This window comes from Cetorhinus maximus, chromosome 24 (assembly GCF_964194155.1).
Source record: "Cetorhinus maximus chromosome 24, sCetMax3.hap1.1, whole genome shotgun sequence".
Taxonomy (NCBI): Eukaryota; Metazoa; Chordata; class Chondrichthyes; order Lamniformes; family Cetorhinidae; genus Cetorhinus; species Cetorhinus maximus.
Window position 1 is genome coordinate 52,726,001 of NC_135902.1, and position 16,438 is coordinate 52,742,438.

A 16,438-nucleotide genomic window follows, 5' to 3' on the forward strand; every position below is an offset into this window, starting at 1 on the left:
GGAGGGGGTGTGTGAGCACAGTTGATGTTTGACCTAGTTAGTAATCCTGACCTTAGCGACTCAGAGGGACACGTGGCAACACTCACATTGGTGTAGAGCGGTTCTGGGGTGCGGTCAATCACTTGGCTCTGTGCTGCCATCCGTAATCAGGAGAGAGTCTTTCTGTCAGTTACATCATAGTCAGACATTTATCACATGTAGACTCAGCCCTGACTCACCCTCTGCTGAAGTTATTGACTCTGACTGGGCTCCATCTGTAAGGGAGCGATCTCCAAAATGTATACTCACAGCTGGAGCTGAGTCATTGAGGGAGCGATGTTTAAACTGACTGCCCTTAATCCAAAAGGTTCTGGGTGTTGTCAGGTCTTGCTCTCTCATTTTGTATAAATGAAAGCACAGTCGCCGTGTTGTATGACCTATTGTGAGGGAGAAAATCCCTTCCTTTGAAATGTTTAATTTCCTGCCATCAATCATCATCCTGTTTCTCCCGTGGCTAAACTGATGGTTTCACTTGAACGATTTTTGACCAATCAGATTTTGCTTTAGTGACGGCCACGCCATCTTCAAACAGTACCCACAGGATTGTTACAGTGCAGAGGGAGGCCGTTCAGCCCATTGCCTCTGCGCCAGCTCTCCGAATGAGCAATTTAATTTTAACATTGAGGTTGTAAATTGTTGTTACTTTTTACACCCTATTATAAAAATGCTTTATTTGGCTGTTTATTTCCTTTGTTCTTTTAAAGTAATTAGCCATCCACCTGCCTCCTCCCCGTAACCCTGCACATTCCTTTCAGATGACAGTCTCATTCCCTTTTGCACACCTCAATTCAATCTGCCTCCACCACACTCTCAGGCAGTGCATGTCAGATCTTATCCGCTCGCTGTGTGAAAAGGTTTTCCGCATGTCGCTTCTGTTTCTTTTACCAATTACTTTAAAGTCTCTGCCCTCTCGTTCTCCATCCTTTCAAGAGTGGAACAGTTTCTCCCTATCTACTCTGTCCAGACCCTCTCATGGTTTTGAAAACCTTGATCAACTCTCGCTCAGCCTTCCCAACCGGAACCATTCCCCAGTGAGTCCAATTTGGAAGGTGCACGTGTATCGGAAAGCTCCCCTGCACATGGTCAAACAGACTGCCAGTAATCCCTGTCTTCAACTCCACATGAACACCAGGATTCGGCACAGAGCTGGCAATGCCCAGGCATTAAGGTACCGAGCAGCAGAATCGGTCAGTGCCTCCTGGAGAAACAGGATGTTTAGTTAAACGTGAACTTACCTTGGTACGTCAGTTAGCGCTGTATCACACACGGGAATATCGGGAAGAGCCCTGTTCTTGAGGGAGGGGTTGGTAGTGGACAGGCTCTTATCACCTGCAGCACAGATTCCATTTCCAAGACCTGTGATCAATGGATATAACAGAGAACAGGAACTCACCGACACCAATCATTCCAAAAATAGCATACTTTCAGAGTTTTGTAAAATTTTTTCATGAATTTCATACCCATAATGAGAATTACCAAAGGAAATGGGACATCTCAGAGACCTGGTGTTCCCATCATACCCTCCCAGCACGGGGTTATATACAGAGTAAAGCTCCCTCTACACTGTCCCCATCAAACACTCCCAGGACAGGTACAGCACGGGGTTAGATACAGAGTAAAACTCCCTCTACACTGTCCCCATCAAACACTCCCAGGACAGGTACAGCACAGGGTTAGATACAGAATAAATCTCCCTCTACATTGTCCCCATCAAACACTCCCAGGACAGGTGCAGCTCAGGGTTAGATTCAGAGTAAAGCTCCCTCTACACTGTCCCCATCAAACACTCCCAGGACAGGTACAGCACGGGGTTAGATACAGAGTAAAACTCCCTCTACACTGTCCCATCAAACACTCCCAGGGCAGGTACAGCACAGGGTTAGATACAGAGTAAAGCTCCCTCTACACTGTCCCCATCAAACACTCCCAGGACAGGTACAGCACGGGGTTAGATACAGAGTAAAACTCCCTCTACACTGTCCCCATCAAACACTCCCAGGACAGGTACAGCACAGGGTTAGATACAGAATAAATCTCCCTCTACATTGTCCCCATCAAACACTCCCAGGACAGGTACAGCACGGGGTTAGATACAGAGTAAAGATCCCTCTACACCGTCCCCATCAAACACTCCCAGGACAGGTACAGCATGGGGTTAGATACAGAGTAAAGCTCCCTCTACACTGTCCCCATCAAACACTCCCAGGGCAGGTACAGGCCTAAGAACATTTAAATACAGGAGATTGGCCCTGTACAACTGCCAAGTGCCAGCCAATGTGCATGTAGGTACAGTGGGCCCAGGCTCTCAGTTGCCTTTCAATGATCGAGGGCAGCTGCAGTCAAACTCGAGTGGACTTACTCAGGCTGGAGAACTGAGCCACACACCGAGGATGTGGCAGGGGAGGAGCTGGAGCAGAACATGTGAAGTCAATCAGATCATGTGTTGAGGTGGGAGCGGATGGTCTGATACCAGGGACCTGATGGCACAGAGGAGAAAGTCCACACACTTAAATCATATTGATCGTTAGACCGAAAGATATCATTATTAAGCAATGGAACACACCTTTTTATTCATTTATGGGATGTGGGCATTGCTGGCTGGGCCAGCATTTATTACCCATCACTAATTGCCCTTGAGAAGGTGGCAGTGAGCTGCCTTCTTGAACCACTGCATGTGCTGTAGGTACACCCACAGTGCTGTTACGGAGGGAGTTCCAGGATTTTGACCCAGCGACAGTGAAGGAACGGTGATATATTTCCATTTTAGCTTCCTCCCAGAGCATGTACAGCACGGGGTTAGATACAGAGTAAATGTCCCTCTACACTGTCCCCATCAAACACTCCCAGGGCAGGTACAGCACGGGGTTAGATACAGAGTAAATGTCCCTCTACACTGTCCCCATCAAACACTCCCCAGGGCAGGTACAGCACGGGGTTAGATACAGAGTAAAGCTCCCTCTACACTGTCCCCATCAAACACTCCCAGGACAGGTACAGCACAAGGTTAGATACAGAGTAAAGCTCCCTCTATACTGTCCCCATCAAACACTCCCAGGACAGGTACAGCACGGGGTTAGATATAGAATAAAGCTCCCTCTACACCATCCCCATCAAACACTCCCAGGACAGGTACAGCACGGGGTTAGATACAGAATAAAGCTCCCTCTACACCATCCCCATCAAACACTCCCAGGACAGGTACAGCACAAGGTTAGATACAGAGTAAAGCTCCCTCTATACTGTCCCCATCAAACACTCCCCAGGACAGGTACAGCACGGGGTTAGATACAGAGTAAAGCTCCCTCTATACTGTCCCCATCAAACACTCCCAGGACAGGTACAGCACAGGGTTAGATACAGAGTAAAGCTCCCTCTATACTGTCCCCATCAAACACTCCCAGGGCAGGTACAGCACGGGGTTAGATACAGAGTAAAGCTCCCTCTAGACCGTCCCCATGAAACACTCCCAGGACAGGGAAAGCACGGGGCTAGATACAGAGTAAAGCTCCCTCTACACTGTCCCCATCAAACACTCCCAGGGCAGGTACAGCACAGGGTTAGATACAGAGTAAATCTCTGCCTATCAAACATTTTCATGGGATAGGGCAGGGGGCAGGAGGGAGGTGAGGGGACAGGGAGGCAAAGGAGGAGAGAGGCAGGCAGGGGCTGGGTGTATAAGGGGGTCTTTATCCAGTTGCTTGGAGCAATGTCCCATGCACCAACACCTCCAATGTGACTTCCAGGAGCCACATGGCGCTGGTTTAGCTGAATGAAGCTGTTGGCACTCAGCCCACCTCCCCCATTCCCCCATTACTAGCCCCCAGCATCCGGGGTTCCAATACCTACCTTCAGTGACCCCGCAGCCTCATCCTCCATCCGTCTGAACCTTACTCTCGCTCGTTCAAACCTGCCAACGAGAGGCAGCAATTATCCCATCACACGCCACCAACATCACCAAAAGCAGGACAGGCCGCTGGCTGCCCCATTAATCCAGGTTTGAACACCCCCTGATGGCGATGACAACCTCCAGGCTGACAGCAGCGGGATGTTAAGCTCCCAGGTATAAGTGGAAGGGAGAGGGAGGGGGGAAGGGGGGGAGGGGGGAAGGGGGAGAGGGGAGGGGAGAAGGGGGGGAGGGGCATGGGGAGGGGGTGGGGGGCAAGGAGAGGGATAGGGGGAGGGGGAGAGGGATAAGGGGGAGGGGGAGAGGGATAGGGGGAGGGGGAGAGGGATAGGGGGGAGGGGGAGAGGGATAGGGGGGAGGGGGAGAGGGATGGGGGGAGGGGGAGGGGGACGGAGAGGGGGAGGGGGAGGGGGACAGGGGGGAGGGGGAGGGAGAGGGGGATGGGGGGAGGGGGAGGGGAGGGGGAGGGGGACAGGGAGGAGAGGGGGGCGGGGGGGGGAGCGGGAGGGCAGGGGGGAGGGGGCAGGGAGCAGGGGGAGGGGGGCAGGGGGAGGGGGCAGGGGGAGGGGGCAGGGGGAGGGGGAGGGGGGCAGGGGGTGGGGGCAGGGGGAGGGGGCAGGGGGAGGGGGAGGGGGATGGGGGGATGGGGGAGCAAGTGAGGACATCTCTAAGATTCTAGGGTGATTTTAAGGGGCGATGATTTTGAGTGATGTTGGGGCGACTTTGACTTAAACCCAGCAATGTGGCTATTGGCTCCTGAACTGCCACTGTGATTGGCTCCATGTGACAGGCAGCTACAGTACCCCCCACCCCCACACCCCCCACCCCCATCCCCCCACACCCAAACCCCCAACCCGCCACCCCCAACTCCCCATCCCCAACCCCCCACCACCTACAATCCACCCCCAATGCCCCACCCCAACCCCCCACCACCACCCCCATCCCCTCACCCCCCACCACCACCCCCATCCCCCCACCCCCACCATCCACCCCCAACCCCCAACACCCCACCCCCCACCATCCACCCCCCCACCATCCACCCCCCATCATCCACCCCCAACCCCCTACCATCCACCCCCCCATCCAACTCCCACCCCCCACCATCCAGTCCCCGCCATCCACCCCCAACCCTCCACCCCCAACCCTCGACCCCCAGCGTCCCGACCCCCAACCCCCTACCCCCCACCTCTCATGCTGCAGAAACGTGTTGTTCAGTTCATCGTTTGCCTGATCAAATGGCTGATGACCTCCTCGTTCTCCACTTCCAACAGTAGCACCGTGATCCTCTCCTGCATCTCTCGACAGGTCAGCTGCAACCTCTAGCACAGGGAGAGAGAAGGTCACCACGTCATTCTACACAGGGAAAGAAAGACTGAGGCATTTATAGTAACTTCAGGCATCACAAAGCTCTTCACAGCCAGTGAAGTGCTGGTTCTTTTTTGAAGTCTTGTTTATTTAAAGTCTAGTCGCTGTTGAAAGCTCAGATACCCCCCCACCACATCCTGCAGCCAATGTGTGCTCAGCAAGATCCCACAAACAGCAATGAGATAACCACCTGATAATCAGTTGTAGTGATGTTAGGTTAGGCTCAGGGAATTATACAGCACAGAGGAGCCCATCATGACTTTTAAAAACCGCTTTTCCAATTTGTCTCACTCAACCGCTCTTTCCATACAGTCCAGCAAATTTCTCCTTTGATAGGGTGAGATGAAGTAGGTTGGGAAGGAGGCCCATGTGAAGTACAAACACCAGCACTGTCGGGCCGAATGGCCTGTTTCTGTGGTGTGAGTACAATCCAGTGCTTCATCTCGCCCTCTCGGCATTTCCTTCTATTACTTCCTCCCTCATATCTGGCTCCCCCTTAAATGTGTCTATACCGATCACCTCAACCACTCCCTGGTCTCTGGGTAAAGAATTTTCTCTTGAATTCTCAATTGGAGCAGAAATGAGGAGAAGATTCACCAAATCTCATTTATAAACCACACATTATAACAAATAAACCATCCCAAGGAGCTTCACTGGAGCATTACCACAGGGTTTGATGTCCAAGATACACGAGGAGATACCGGGACAAGTGACCGAAGCTCGGTCAAAGAGGTCAGTTTTAAGCAGCGTCTTAAAGGAGAAGAGAGTGGCCGAGAGGTTTAGGGAGGGAGTTCTAGAGCTTCGGGGCCCAGGTAGCTGAAGTCATGGCCTCTAATGGTGGAGTGGTTGAAATTGGCCGATGTTTGAGAGGCCAGAAATGGAGGAGCACAGACATTTCGAGAGGGTTGTAGAGCTGGAAGAGGTTACAGGGATAGGGAGGGGTGAGGCCGTGGGAGGGACCTGAAAAGGAGGATGAGAATTTTTAAAATGGCTGAGTTGCGGCATAAAAATGACCCAAATCACGGAGACAAGTGCCGACCTGTAACAGCTCCATGTCATCGGCATTCTCAGAACCTGGGATATTCTCTGTTAGGATGGCTGACATAACCAGAGTGTTCATCGTCACCATGTCCAGCTCACTGTACAGCTTGGCCACCTGCAGGAGGATAGGAAACTGAGGTTAACACGTTGGAGTAAACTGGGAGTAATGCTCACTGTTTGAACGTACTGACGGGTTGAGGGGGCGGTGGGGAGGGGAGGGGAGGCGAGGCGAGGCGAGGGGAGGGGAGGTGAGGTGAGGGGAGGCGAGGCGAGGGGAGGTGAGGGGAAACGAGGGGAGGGGAAGCGAGGGGAGGGGAGGGGAGGGGAGGCGAGGGGAGGGGAGGCGAGGGGAGGTGAGGGGAGGGGAAGCGAGGGGAGGCGAGGGGAGGCGAGGCGAGGGGAGGCGAGGGGAAGCGAGGGGAGGGGAGGGGAGGTGAGGGGAGGCGAGGGGAAATGAGGGGAGGGGAAGCGAAGGGAGGGGAGGGGAGGCGAGGGGAGGGGAGGGGAGGGGAGGTGAGGGGAGGGGAGGAGAAGCGAGGGGAGGGGAGGGGAGGCGAGGGGAGGTGAGGCGAGGGGAGGGAGGGGAGGCGAGGGGAGGGAGGGGAGGGGAGGGGAGGGGGGTGGGGAGGGGAGGGGAGGGGGGTGGGGAGGGGTACGGCCACAGAGTTCCACACATCACCAGCCAATTTCCCAGGAAACTCCGACTGACGTTTCCCTGAGCAACACGAGTTCCATCCGGGAATCCACACAGGCCCCATCCTGAGGAACGGACACTGGGATCAGGCCCCATCCTGAGGGGCAGACACCAGGAGCAGGCCCCATCCTGAGGGGCAGACACCGGGAGCAGGCCCCATCCTGAGGGGCAGACACCGGGAGCGGGCCCCATCCTGAGGGGCAGACACCGGGAGCAGGCCCCATCCTGAGGGGCAGACACCGGGAGCAGGCCCCATCCTGAGGGGCAGACACCGGGAGCAGGCGCCATTTTGAGGGGCAGACGCCGGGAGCAGGCCCCATCCTGAGGGGCAGACACCGGGGGCAGGCCCCATCCTGAGGGGCAGACACCAGGGGCAGGTCCCATCCTGAGGGGCAGACACCGGGAGCAGGCCCCATCCTGAGGAATGGACACCGGGAGCAGGCCCCATCCTGAGGAACGGATACTGGGATCAGGCCCCATCCTGAGGGGCAGACACCGGGACAGGCCCCATCCTGAGGGGCAGACACTGGGAGCAGGCCCCATCCTGAGGAACGGACACTGGGATCAGGCCCCATCCTGAGGGACGGACACTGGGGGCAGGCCCCATCCTGAGGGGCAGAGCCCATTCCACCTCCTCCTAGGCTGCAGCCTGTCGACAGTGGATATTTTGAGATGCAGAGAGACTGTGGCACCTCATTGTTACACTTCACAGCCTCGCTCCTTCTGATTTCACACTGCTTTACCTGCTCCGGGACTAGTGTGACCATGTTCCTGGGATGAGGAGTGAGAGAGGTTGCTGAAGAAGAGACAGAAGATGTCGATATGGATGCGGTTGGAGTGTTACCATAATGCGTGGCAATAATCATACCCTGAAAACACAATAAAGATATAACAATGACAGAATGGGACCCCCTATTTCCATCTCTCTTCAGCCTCTGGGCATGCACTCTCTCTCTGTCTTTACTACCAACCCCCAGCACTCTCTCTCCCTCAGACGCCAGCTCTCTCTCTGACCCCAGTGTGTGCACAGTCTCTCGTTCTCTCTCTTCCTCAGAACCCCAAGGTGCCCAGAATACTGGTGAACAATGAGGCGGAGCCAATGAACTCCTGGACTTTTTCTCCGAAAGGGGAGACACCGATTCCAAGTGTAAGAATGGTCAGGACAAGGGAGCAGAATTGCAGAGTGAGTGTCAACAAGAACTGGCCAATAGCAGCTGGTTAGACTGGAATTGGCATTGATCTGCAACAGGTCAATTGGGTCAAGGTGTCAAAGGTTAAGAAGAGATTTGAGGGGTGATGGAGGTGTTCAAAATCATGACTGCCTTTGATGGGGTAAATTAGCAGAGACAGGAGGGTCAGTGGCCAAAGGTAATTGACCTTAAGCCCGAGATCCCATGAAGAAGGTCTTTATGCCGTGAGTTGTTGTGATCTGGAACGCGCTGTCTGAAAGGGTGGTAGAAGCAGATTCAATAATAACTTTCAAAAGAGGATCTGGGTAAATGTATGAAAAGGAGAAATTAGGAGGTTGTGAGGCAAGAGAGGAAGAGTGAGATTAATTGGATAATATCTACTCTACATGGACTAACAAGAATATTTCCTCAGATCCAAAGTGAATGATCTTGTATTGCCTTGCACTGGACTTCATTTACCTCAGCTATACACTCATTGAGTCTATCAATGTCTTTATGAAACTGCATACTAACTTTTTGTGACTCATGCACTAGAACACCCAGATCCCTCTGCACCTCAGAATTCTGCAGCCGTTCTCTGTTTAAGTAATACTCTGATTTTTTTATTCTTCCTGCCAAAGTGAACAATTTCACATTTTCCTACATTATACTTCATCTGCCAGATTTTTGCCCACTCACTGAACCTATCTATCTCCATCTGCAACCTCCTCATGTCCTCTTCACAACATACTTTCCTACCTGTCTTTGTGTCACCTGCAAATTTCGCCACCATGTCTTCACTTCCCTGCAGCCACATCTCCATAATGGCTATCAGATCATATTTATTTTCCTCAATGTGGGCTATCAATTCATTTACTATGTTATGAATGCTATGCGCACTCAGATACAGAGCCTTTAGTTTTGTCTTCTTGTTATCTTTGTGACATCTAGTCTTGACCATTGGTTTATTCTTAGGTTTTATCTCTCTGTCCCTTCCTGCTATTCGTTTCCCATATTACTATTATGGCCTCTTGCCTTGAATCTACCCCTTGATTTGCCACATTTACCCAAGCTTGATCCCTCACCCCATCTTGTTTAATTTAAAGCCCTCTCTACTTCTCTAGATATGAGATTCACAAGAACACTCGTCCCAGCACAGTTCAGATGTGGATCGTCCCAAAGGTACAGCTCCCACTTTCCCCAGTATTGGTGCCAGTGCCCCACGAACTGGAACCCACTTCTCCCACCCCAGTCTTTGAGTCACATGTTCATCTCTAATCTTATTTGCCAATTATCCAGAGATTATTACCTTTGAGATTCTGCTTCTTAATTTGGTACCTAGCTTCTCATACTGACTTGTGCAGAACCTCCTTCCTTGTCCTGCTTATGTCGTTGGTACCCACATGGACCATGACAACTGGATCCTCCCCCTCCCATTGCAAGTTCCATGTTAGCGACTTTTTAAAGAATTCAGCTTGGTTAGTGAGAATTGTCTAAATGTTCCTGAATCCATGTTGGTTCTCCCTGATCACTTCCCACTGGTTTTAACACTTACGTTTTTCCAGGAACCAGTGGATTCCTCATCTGGAGTTGGGAATATTAACCCTTTCCGTTTCATCTCCATGTAGAGTTCCTGCACGTCGCTCATGTCGACTGGTCTTTGATGGGCAGTTGCCCATACCTGCAACACAGACCAGGGGAGACACTTTAGGTCAAGAATCTGGCCAGATCACCCTGACCCCCACCACAACCTCCCCTTTCTGACTTCTCCACCCTGACCCTTGCCGCAGCCTCCCCTCCCCAATCTATCCACCCTGACCAGGTCACAACCTCCCCTCCCTGAATTCTCTACACTGACCCCACAATGAACTCCCATCCCTGACCTCTCCATCATAACCTTCACCACGACCTCTCCACCCTGACCCTCTCCACAAACTCCTCTTTCTGACCTCTCCACCTTGACCTTCACCACGACCTCTCCACCCTGACCCACGCAATGACCAATCCTCCCCAATCTTTTCACCCTGACTCCCAGCACGACCTCCCCTCTCTGACCACTCCACCTTGATCCTTGCCACGACATTCACTCCCCAACCTCTCCACCCTGACCCTTGTCACAGCCTTTCCATCCACCCCACCCCCTCACTCTAACCTCTGCCCCTAAGTGCCAGGCAGTGACCATCTCCAACAAGAGAGTCTAACCATCGCTCCTTTACATTCGATGGCATTACCATCGCTGAATCCCCCATTATCAACATCCTGGGGGTTACCATTGACCAAAAGCTGAACTGGACTAACCATATAAAACAAAAAACAGAATTACCTGGAAAAACTCAGCAGGTCTGGCAGCATCGGCGGAGAAGAAAAGAGTTGACGTTTCGAGTCCTCATGACCCTTCAACAACCATATAAATACTGTGGCTACAAGAGCAGGTCAGAGGCTAGGAATCCCACAGCGAGTAACTCACCTCCTCACTCCCCAAAGCCTGTTCGCCATCAACACGGCACAAGTCAGGAGTGTGATGGAATACTCCCCACTTGCCTGGATGAGTGCAGCTCGAACAACATTCAAGAAGCTCAACAGCATCCAGGACAAAGCAGCCCACTTGATTGGCACCATATCCACAAACATTCACTCCCTCCACCACCGACGCACAGTAGCAGCAGTGTGTGTACCATCTACAAGATGCACTGCAGGAATTCATTAAGGCTCCTTAGACAGCACCTTCCAAACCCATGACCACTACCGTCTACAAGGACAAGGGCAACAGACACATGGGCACACCACCTGCAAGTTCCCCTCCAAGTCATCCACCATCCTGACTTGGAAATATTTCGCCATTCCTTCACTGTCACTGGGTCAAAATCCTGGAACTCCCTCCCTAACAGCACTGTGGGTGTACCTACACCACATGAACTGCAGTGGTTCAAGAAGGCAGCTCACCACCACCTTCTCCAGGGCAATTAGGGATGGGCAATAAATGCTGGCCCAGCCAGCGATGCCCATATCCCATGAACGAATAAAAAAAAGACTTTTCCTTGCTCTGACCTCCTCACCCTGTGGTAGTGAGCACAGTGAGCAGGGAGACCTGTCAGGAGAACTCCTCAGGGGCAAAGGCTATAGGCAGGGCCACTCAGTCACCCATTCCGGTGGACTTGGGGCCTAGCAAGGGGGGTGATTAACCTATTGATTCACTTCAGTGTTCAGGGCATGGAATCTTTCTTAAAACGATAGAAGTGGTGAACACAGCTGGTCAGAGACTAGGTGCCAGCATCAAACAGTGATCATTCCCTGGAGACAGCGACACAGATTCCCAGAGATTTGATGTGTAACATGTGATGGGGAGACCGGGTCCCAAATCGATTTGCTGGATAGTAAGAATCACATAGCAAATTTAACATTTAAATCACATTGAACATAATAAAATACCCCAATAGGCCCCTCAGGAGTGTTATCAAATTAAATTTAACACCGAGCTGAATAAGGAGACATTGGAACAAAAACAAAAATAGCTGGAAAAACTGGGCAGGTCTGACAGCATCTGCAGAGAGGGACACAGTTAACCTTTCGAGTCCGAATGACTCCTCATCAGAACACATTAAGGAGACATTGGGTGGAGGTCCCCTGGCTGGTGACCCTGCTGGCAGCAGCTGGGAACTTGGCACTGGGCGGGTGGATAGGCACAAGGTCAGCTGACCAGGCGGGGCAGCCAATCACGCCACTCGAAGGCCAAATTAACAGCCTTTTCCAATGGAGGCCGGACCTTCCCACCGTGTGTGGAGCCCGTCAGCTCTCCAGAGATGGTCATCGGACTCGGAGACGGCATGCTACAATAAACGCTGCTTCTGTAGCCAAATCCAGCCCACCAGGGTGGGGCTACCCCCTCCAAACCCCCCCCACCCCCCCCACACCACCCCCGCTTGCTGTGGGCCTCCTCAATGCTACATTCAGAGGCGTCCATCGGAAAACATCCTCACGCTCACCTACCTGCCTCAGCAGTGCCGCCTCTCCCCGGTGGAGCTGCCAGCCAGATACGGCTGCGGAACCTCCTATGGGACCTACCGCTTCCCCAGTCCACCCACCGTCCTTAACTGGACGGAGATCTTGGAGGCAGCTTCTGGAAAATCTCACCCGCTGTCCCCACAATGGCCAATTCCAGGTTCCCAACCCGGATTCGAGGCTTACATCAGAACGATCAACCTTGGAAACCCAGCCCATTAGGACAGGTGAACAAAATCTTGGTCAAAAAGGTAGGTTTTAAGGAGCGTCTTAAAGGAGGAAAGAGAGGCAGGGAGGGAATTCCAGAGTTTAGGGCCCAGGCAGCTGAAGGCACGGCCGCCAATGGCGGAGTGATTCTGAAGGAGGTCGCTCTTACCTGAATGAGACCGAGGATGTGGTTCTGGATGTCGATGGGCGCATTGTACTTTGGTTTCAGCATCTTGGCCAGTACATCCTTAACAAAATCCTTCCTGACAATCAGCGAGCAGAACCTTGGGCCACAGTTCCTCATGCAGTTCTCGATAAGCTGGTCAAACCACACAAAAAAAAACACACATCCACAGGACAGAATAAATCAACTGCCGAGATTCTTCACCTTCAGCACAGAGAGAGGGAGCGAGCAGTTTAACATTAATACACACACCTCCCCCCACCCAACCTGCCTGCAAGCTCACCAATATAATACACAGAGAGTGAGACTGGGCAAGATTCTACCAGCTGTTCTAGTGTCTTAGCCTCTGGGTGACCAGCTCTGTCCTTGATTCCTCTCGCAACGCTTAGCTAACTCCGGTTATGTAGATTATGGGCAACTTTCAAATTCCAGAGGATATCCCATCACCAGCAGACTGACACTGAGACAGATTATAGGGGCTTCCTCACAGAGTGAGAGCAGAGCTCTCTTCCATATTCTCCACCTAAACCTCACCGCTCGCCCCCGCCTACCCCCACAACCACAGGGATCTCAGTGAGTATTGTCAGGATGGGACCCCCCACCCCTGAAAACTGGGTCTGGCCCCAGCCTGCCCAGTGCCTCACAGAATTTAGTGAGAGCACAGAATGAGGCCATTCCTCACCTGTCATTCCAACCCTGTACTGGCTCTTTGGAAGGACAGTCACGCTCAGTTCCGCATCTCTGCTTATTATAGAATGGACCCTGTAACCCTGTAAACTCTTCAGCCTCAAGGTCCTGTCCAACGCACTTTTCCAATTATTTTGGGAATCAGCTTCCATCCTTTTCAAGGTCGCGTGTTCCCGATCCCAATGACTCAGTGAAGTGATTTCTCCCCATCTCCCCTCTCAATCTTTTGACAGTGATTTTGATTTAATGACTCTGATTATAGACCCACTCACCAGAGGGAACAGTTTTACTGATTCTGCCTGAACCTTCCATCGTCTATCAGGTGACCTTCTTAACTTTCTCTGCGCCGCGCAGAACAATCCCCAGTGTTTCCAATCTTTCCTCAGGACTGGAATCTCTTATCCCTGGTAACATCCTGGTAAAACTACTCAGGACCCTTTCTAAACCCTTTACCCCTTTTCTGGTGTGTGGGGCCCAGCGCTGTCTACAATACTGTAGCCGTGACCTAACCAGCGATTTATAACACTTTAGCATGATCTGTTTTTATACCTCATTCCTCCATTTGTAAACCCAATTAACCCATAAGCTATTTTTTAAATTGCCTCATCATCTTGTTATGCCACCTTTAAGGGGTTGTGTATTCTAGGCCTCTCTGTCCACCTACACTTTACAGAATTGTGCCATTCTCTGTCTATATTAACCCCCTTAAAGTGCATCACTTCAAACTTCTCCACTCTGAACTCCATGCACCAGGTTTCTGCCCATTTCACCACCCAGCCCGTGTCCATCCTCAAACCTCCACAATGAGCGCGTCTCCCACACTGTAACTCACAGTGACCACTACACCTCTAAACTGGGACTCTGAGGGAATGGCCGACATTCCAGGCAATGCAACACAACAAACTGCATTTATTTAGCGGCGTAGTGCACTTCACAGGCTCAATTATCCAGCAAGTCTGACACGAAACTACATTAGGAGCTATTGGGACAGGCAACCAAAAGCTTGGTCAAAGAGGAAGATTAGAGGAGCAGCTCAGAGGAAGAGAGCGACAGGGGGAGGGTGAGGCAGGGAACCCCAGAGCTTAGGGTCCAGCTGGCTGAAGACACGGCCGCCAATGGTGGAGCGACTAAAATCGGGAATGCTCAAGAGGCCAGAATGAGTGGATTGCAGAGATCTCGGAGGATTGTAGGGCTGGAGGGAGTTACAGAGGTAGGGAGGGGATGTCATCCTGGGTGATCACCATATGTTTCACAGGGAAGAGCTGAATGTCATTGCGATCAAAGCTGTCAATTGTGTCAGGGCAGAGCAGGAAGGGTGAGTGTCAAACGGATCAGCACAGGCAGGGTGAGGGTGAGGGTGAGGGGGCGGAGGGGGATAGAGAGTAAGCAAGCAAGGAGCAGGTGCTTTGGGACCTGTACTCACAGACAGGCTCAGTCGGACCTCCTGGTAATTCCGGTTTCCTGCAATTCTTTTCTTTAAAGCTTTAACTGTGTCCTTTGGCCTAGGGTCAAAGAAACAAACATTATCACACCCAGCTACTCTCACCCACCACCTCGCGCGCTCTCTCCCTCGCGCGCTCTCTCCCTCGTGCGCTCTCTCTCCCTCGCGCGCTCGCTCCCTCGCGTGCTCTCCCTCGCGCGCTCTCCCTCGCGCGCTCTCTCCCTCGCGCTCTCTCCCTCGCGCGCTCTCTCCCTCGTGCGCTCTCTCCCTCGCGCGCGCTCTCTCCCTCGCACGCTCTCTCCCTCACGCGCGCCCTCTCCCTCACGCGTGCCCTCTCCCTCACGCGCGCCCTCTCCCTCACGCGCGCTCTCCCTCACGCGCGCTCTCCCTCACGCGAGCTCTCCCTCACGTGCTCTCACACTCTCTCTCACACATCTCACTCACTCTCTCCCTCACACACTCTCATTCTCTCTCTCACGCACTCTCACACACTCTTTCACACACACATACTCTCCCTCATACACTCTCATAGACACTCTCCCTCACACTCCCTCCCTCATGCACGCGCTCTCTCCCTCCCTCAGGCACACTCTCTCTCCCTCCCTCCCTCAGGGACACGCTCTCTCCCTCCCTCAGGCACACTCTCCCTCCCTCCCCCCCTCCCTCCCTCAGGGACACACACGCTCCCTCCCTCAGGCACACTCTCCCTCCCTCAGGCACACTCTCCCTCCTTCAGGCACACTCTCCCTCCTTCAGGCACACACTCCCTCCCTCCCTCAGGCACACACACGCGCACACGCTCTCCCTCACACGCGCGCACACGCTCTCCCTCACACGCGCGCACACGCTCTCCCTCACACGCGCGCACACGCTCTCCCTCACACGCGCGCACACGCTCTCCCTCACACGCGCGCACACGCTCTCCCTCACACGCGCGCACACGCTCGCCCTCACACGCGCGCACACGCTCGCCCTCACGCGCGCACACGCTCGCCCTCACGCGCGCACACGCTCGCCCTCACGCGCGCACACTCTCTCCCTCACGCGCGCACACTCTCCCTCACGCGCGCACTCTCGCCCTCACACGCGCACACTCTCTCCCTCACATGCGCACACTCTCTCCCTCACACGCGCACTGTCTCTCCCTCACACGCGCACACTCTCTCCCTCACACGCGCACACTCTCTCCCTCACACGCACACACTCTCTCCCTCACACACACACATTCACTCTCAAGTACACACGCTCATAGACACTCTCCCTAACATTCACACAATCATGCACGCCCTCTCTCCCTCACGCACGCCCTCTCTCCCTCACGCACGCCCTCTCTCCCTCACAAACTGAAACACACACACATATCTGACCAGCAATCTGACACTGTGTGTATTGTAAATGATGAAATTTGAAACTCCTTCAATAATCAGCAATTAATCCATGGCTGGGAAACAAATGCAGACCCAGAGGCTCAGAATGGAGGCAGAGGGAGAAAATCCAGGCTACTTCCCCCATATCCCTCAATCCCAGTGTACTCCCTCCCTGTACCCCTCAATCCCAGTGTACTCACTCCCTGTACCCCTCAATCCCAGTGTACTCACTCCCTGTACCCCTCAATCCCAGTGTACTCACTCCCTGTACCCCTCAATCCCAGTGTACTCGCTCCCTGTACCCCTCAATCCCAGTGTACTCACTCTCTGTACCCCTCAAT

General features: G+C 53.1%; 1 protein-coding gene across 1 annotated transcript in view; it reads right to left on the reverse strand.

Moving 5' to 3' along the window:
- The window catches only part of LOC144699544 (TOM1-like protein 1), a 30,778-nt gene that overhangs the window by 1,486 nt on the left and 12,854 nt on the right, over nucleotides 1-16,438 (reverse strand). Inside the window, 10 exon segments of the mRNA XM_078570589.1 lie at nucleotides 1,275-1,395; nucleotides 2,399-2,516; nucleotides 3,886-3,946; nucleotides 5,130-5,172; nucleotides 5,175-5,262; nucleotides 6,348-6,464; nucleotides 7,787-7,912; nucleotides 9,768-9,893; nucleotides 12,588-12,737; nucleotides 14,713-14,791. Of these exon segments, the coding sequence (XP_078426715.1) occupies nucleotides 1,275-1,395; nucleotides 2,399-2,516; nucleotides 3,886-3,946; nucleotides 5,130-5,172; nucleotides 5,175-5,262; nucleotides 6,348-6,464; nucleotides 7,787-7,912; nucleotides 9,768-9,893; nucleotides 12,588-12,737; nucleotides 14,713-14,791 (1,029 nt within the window).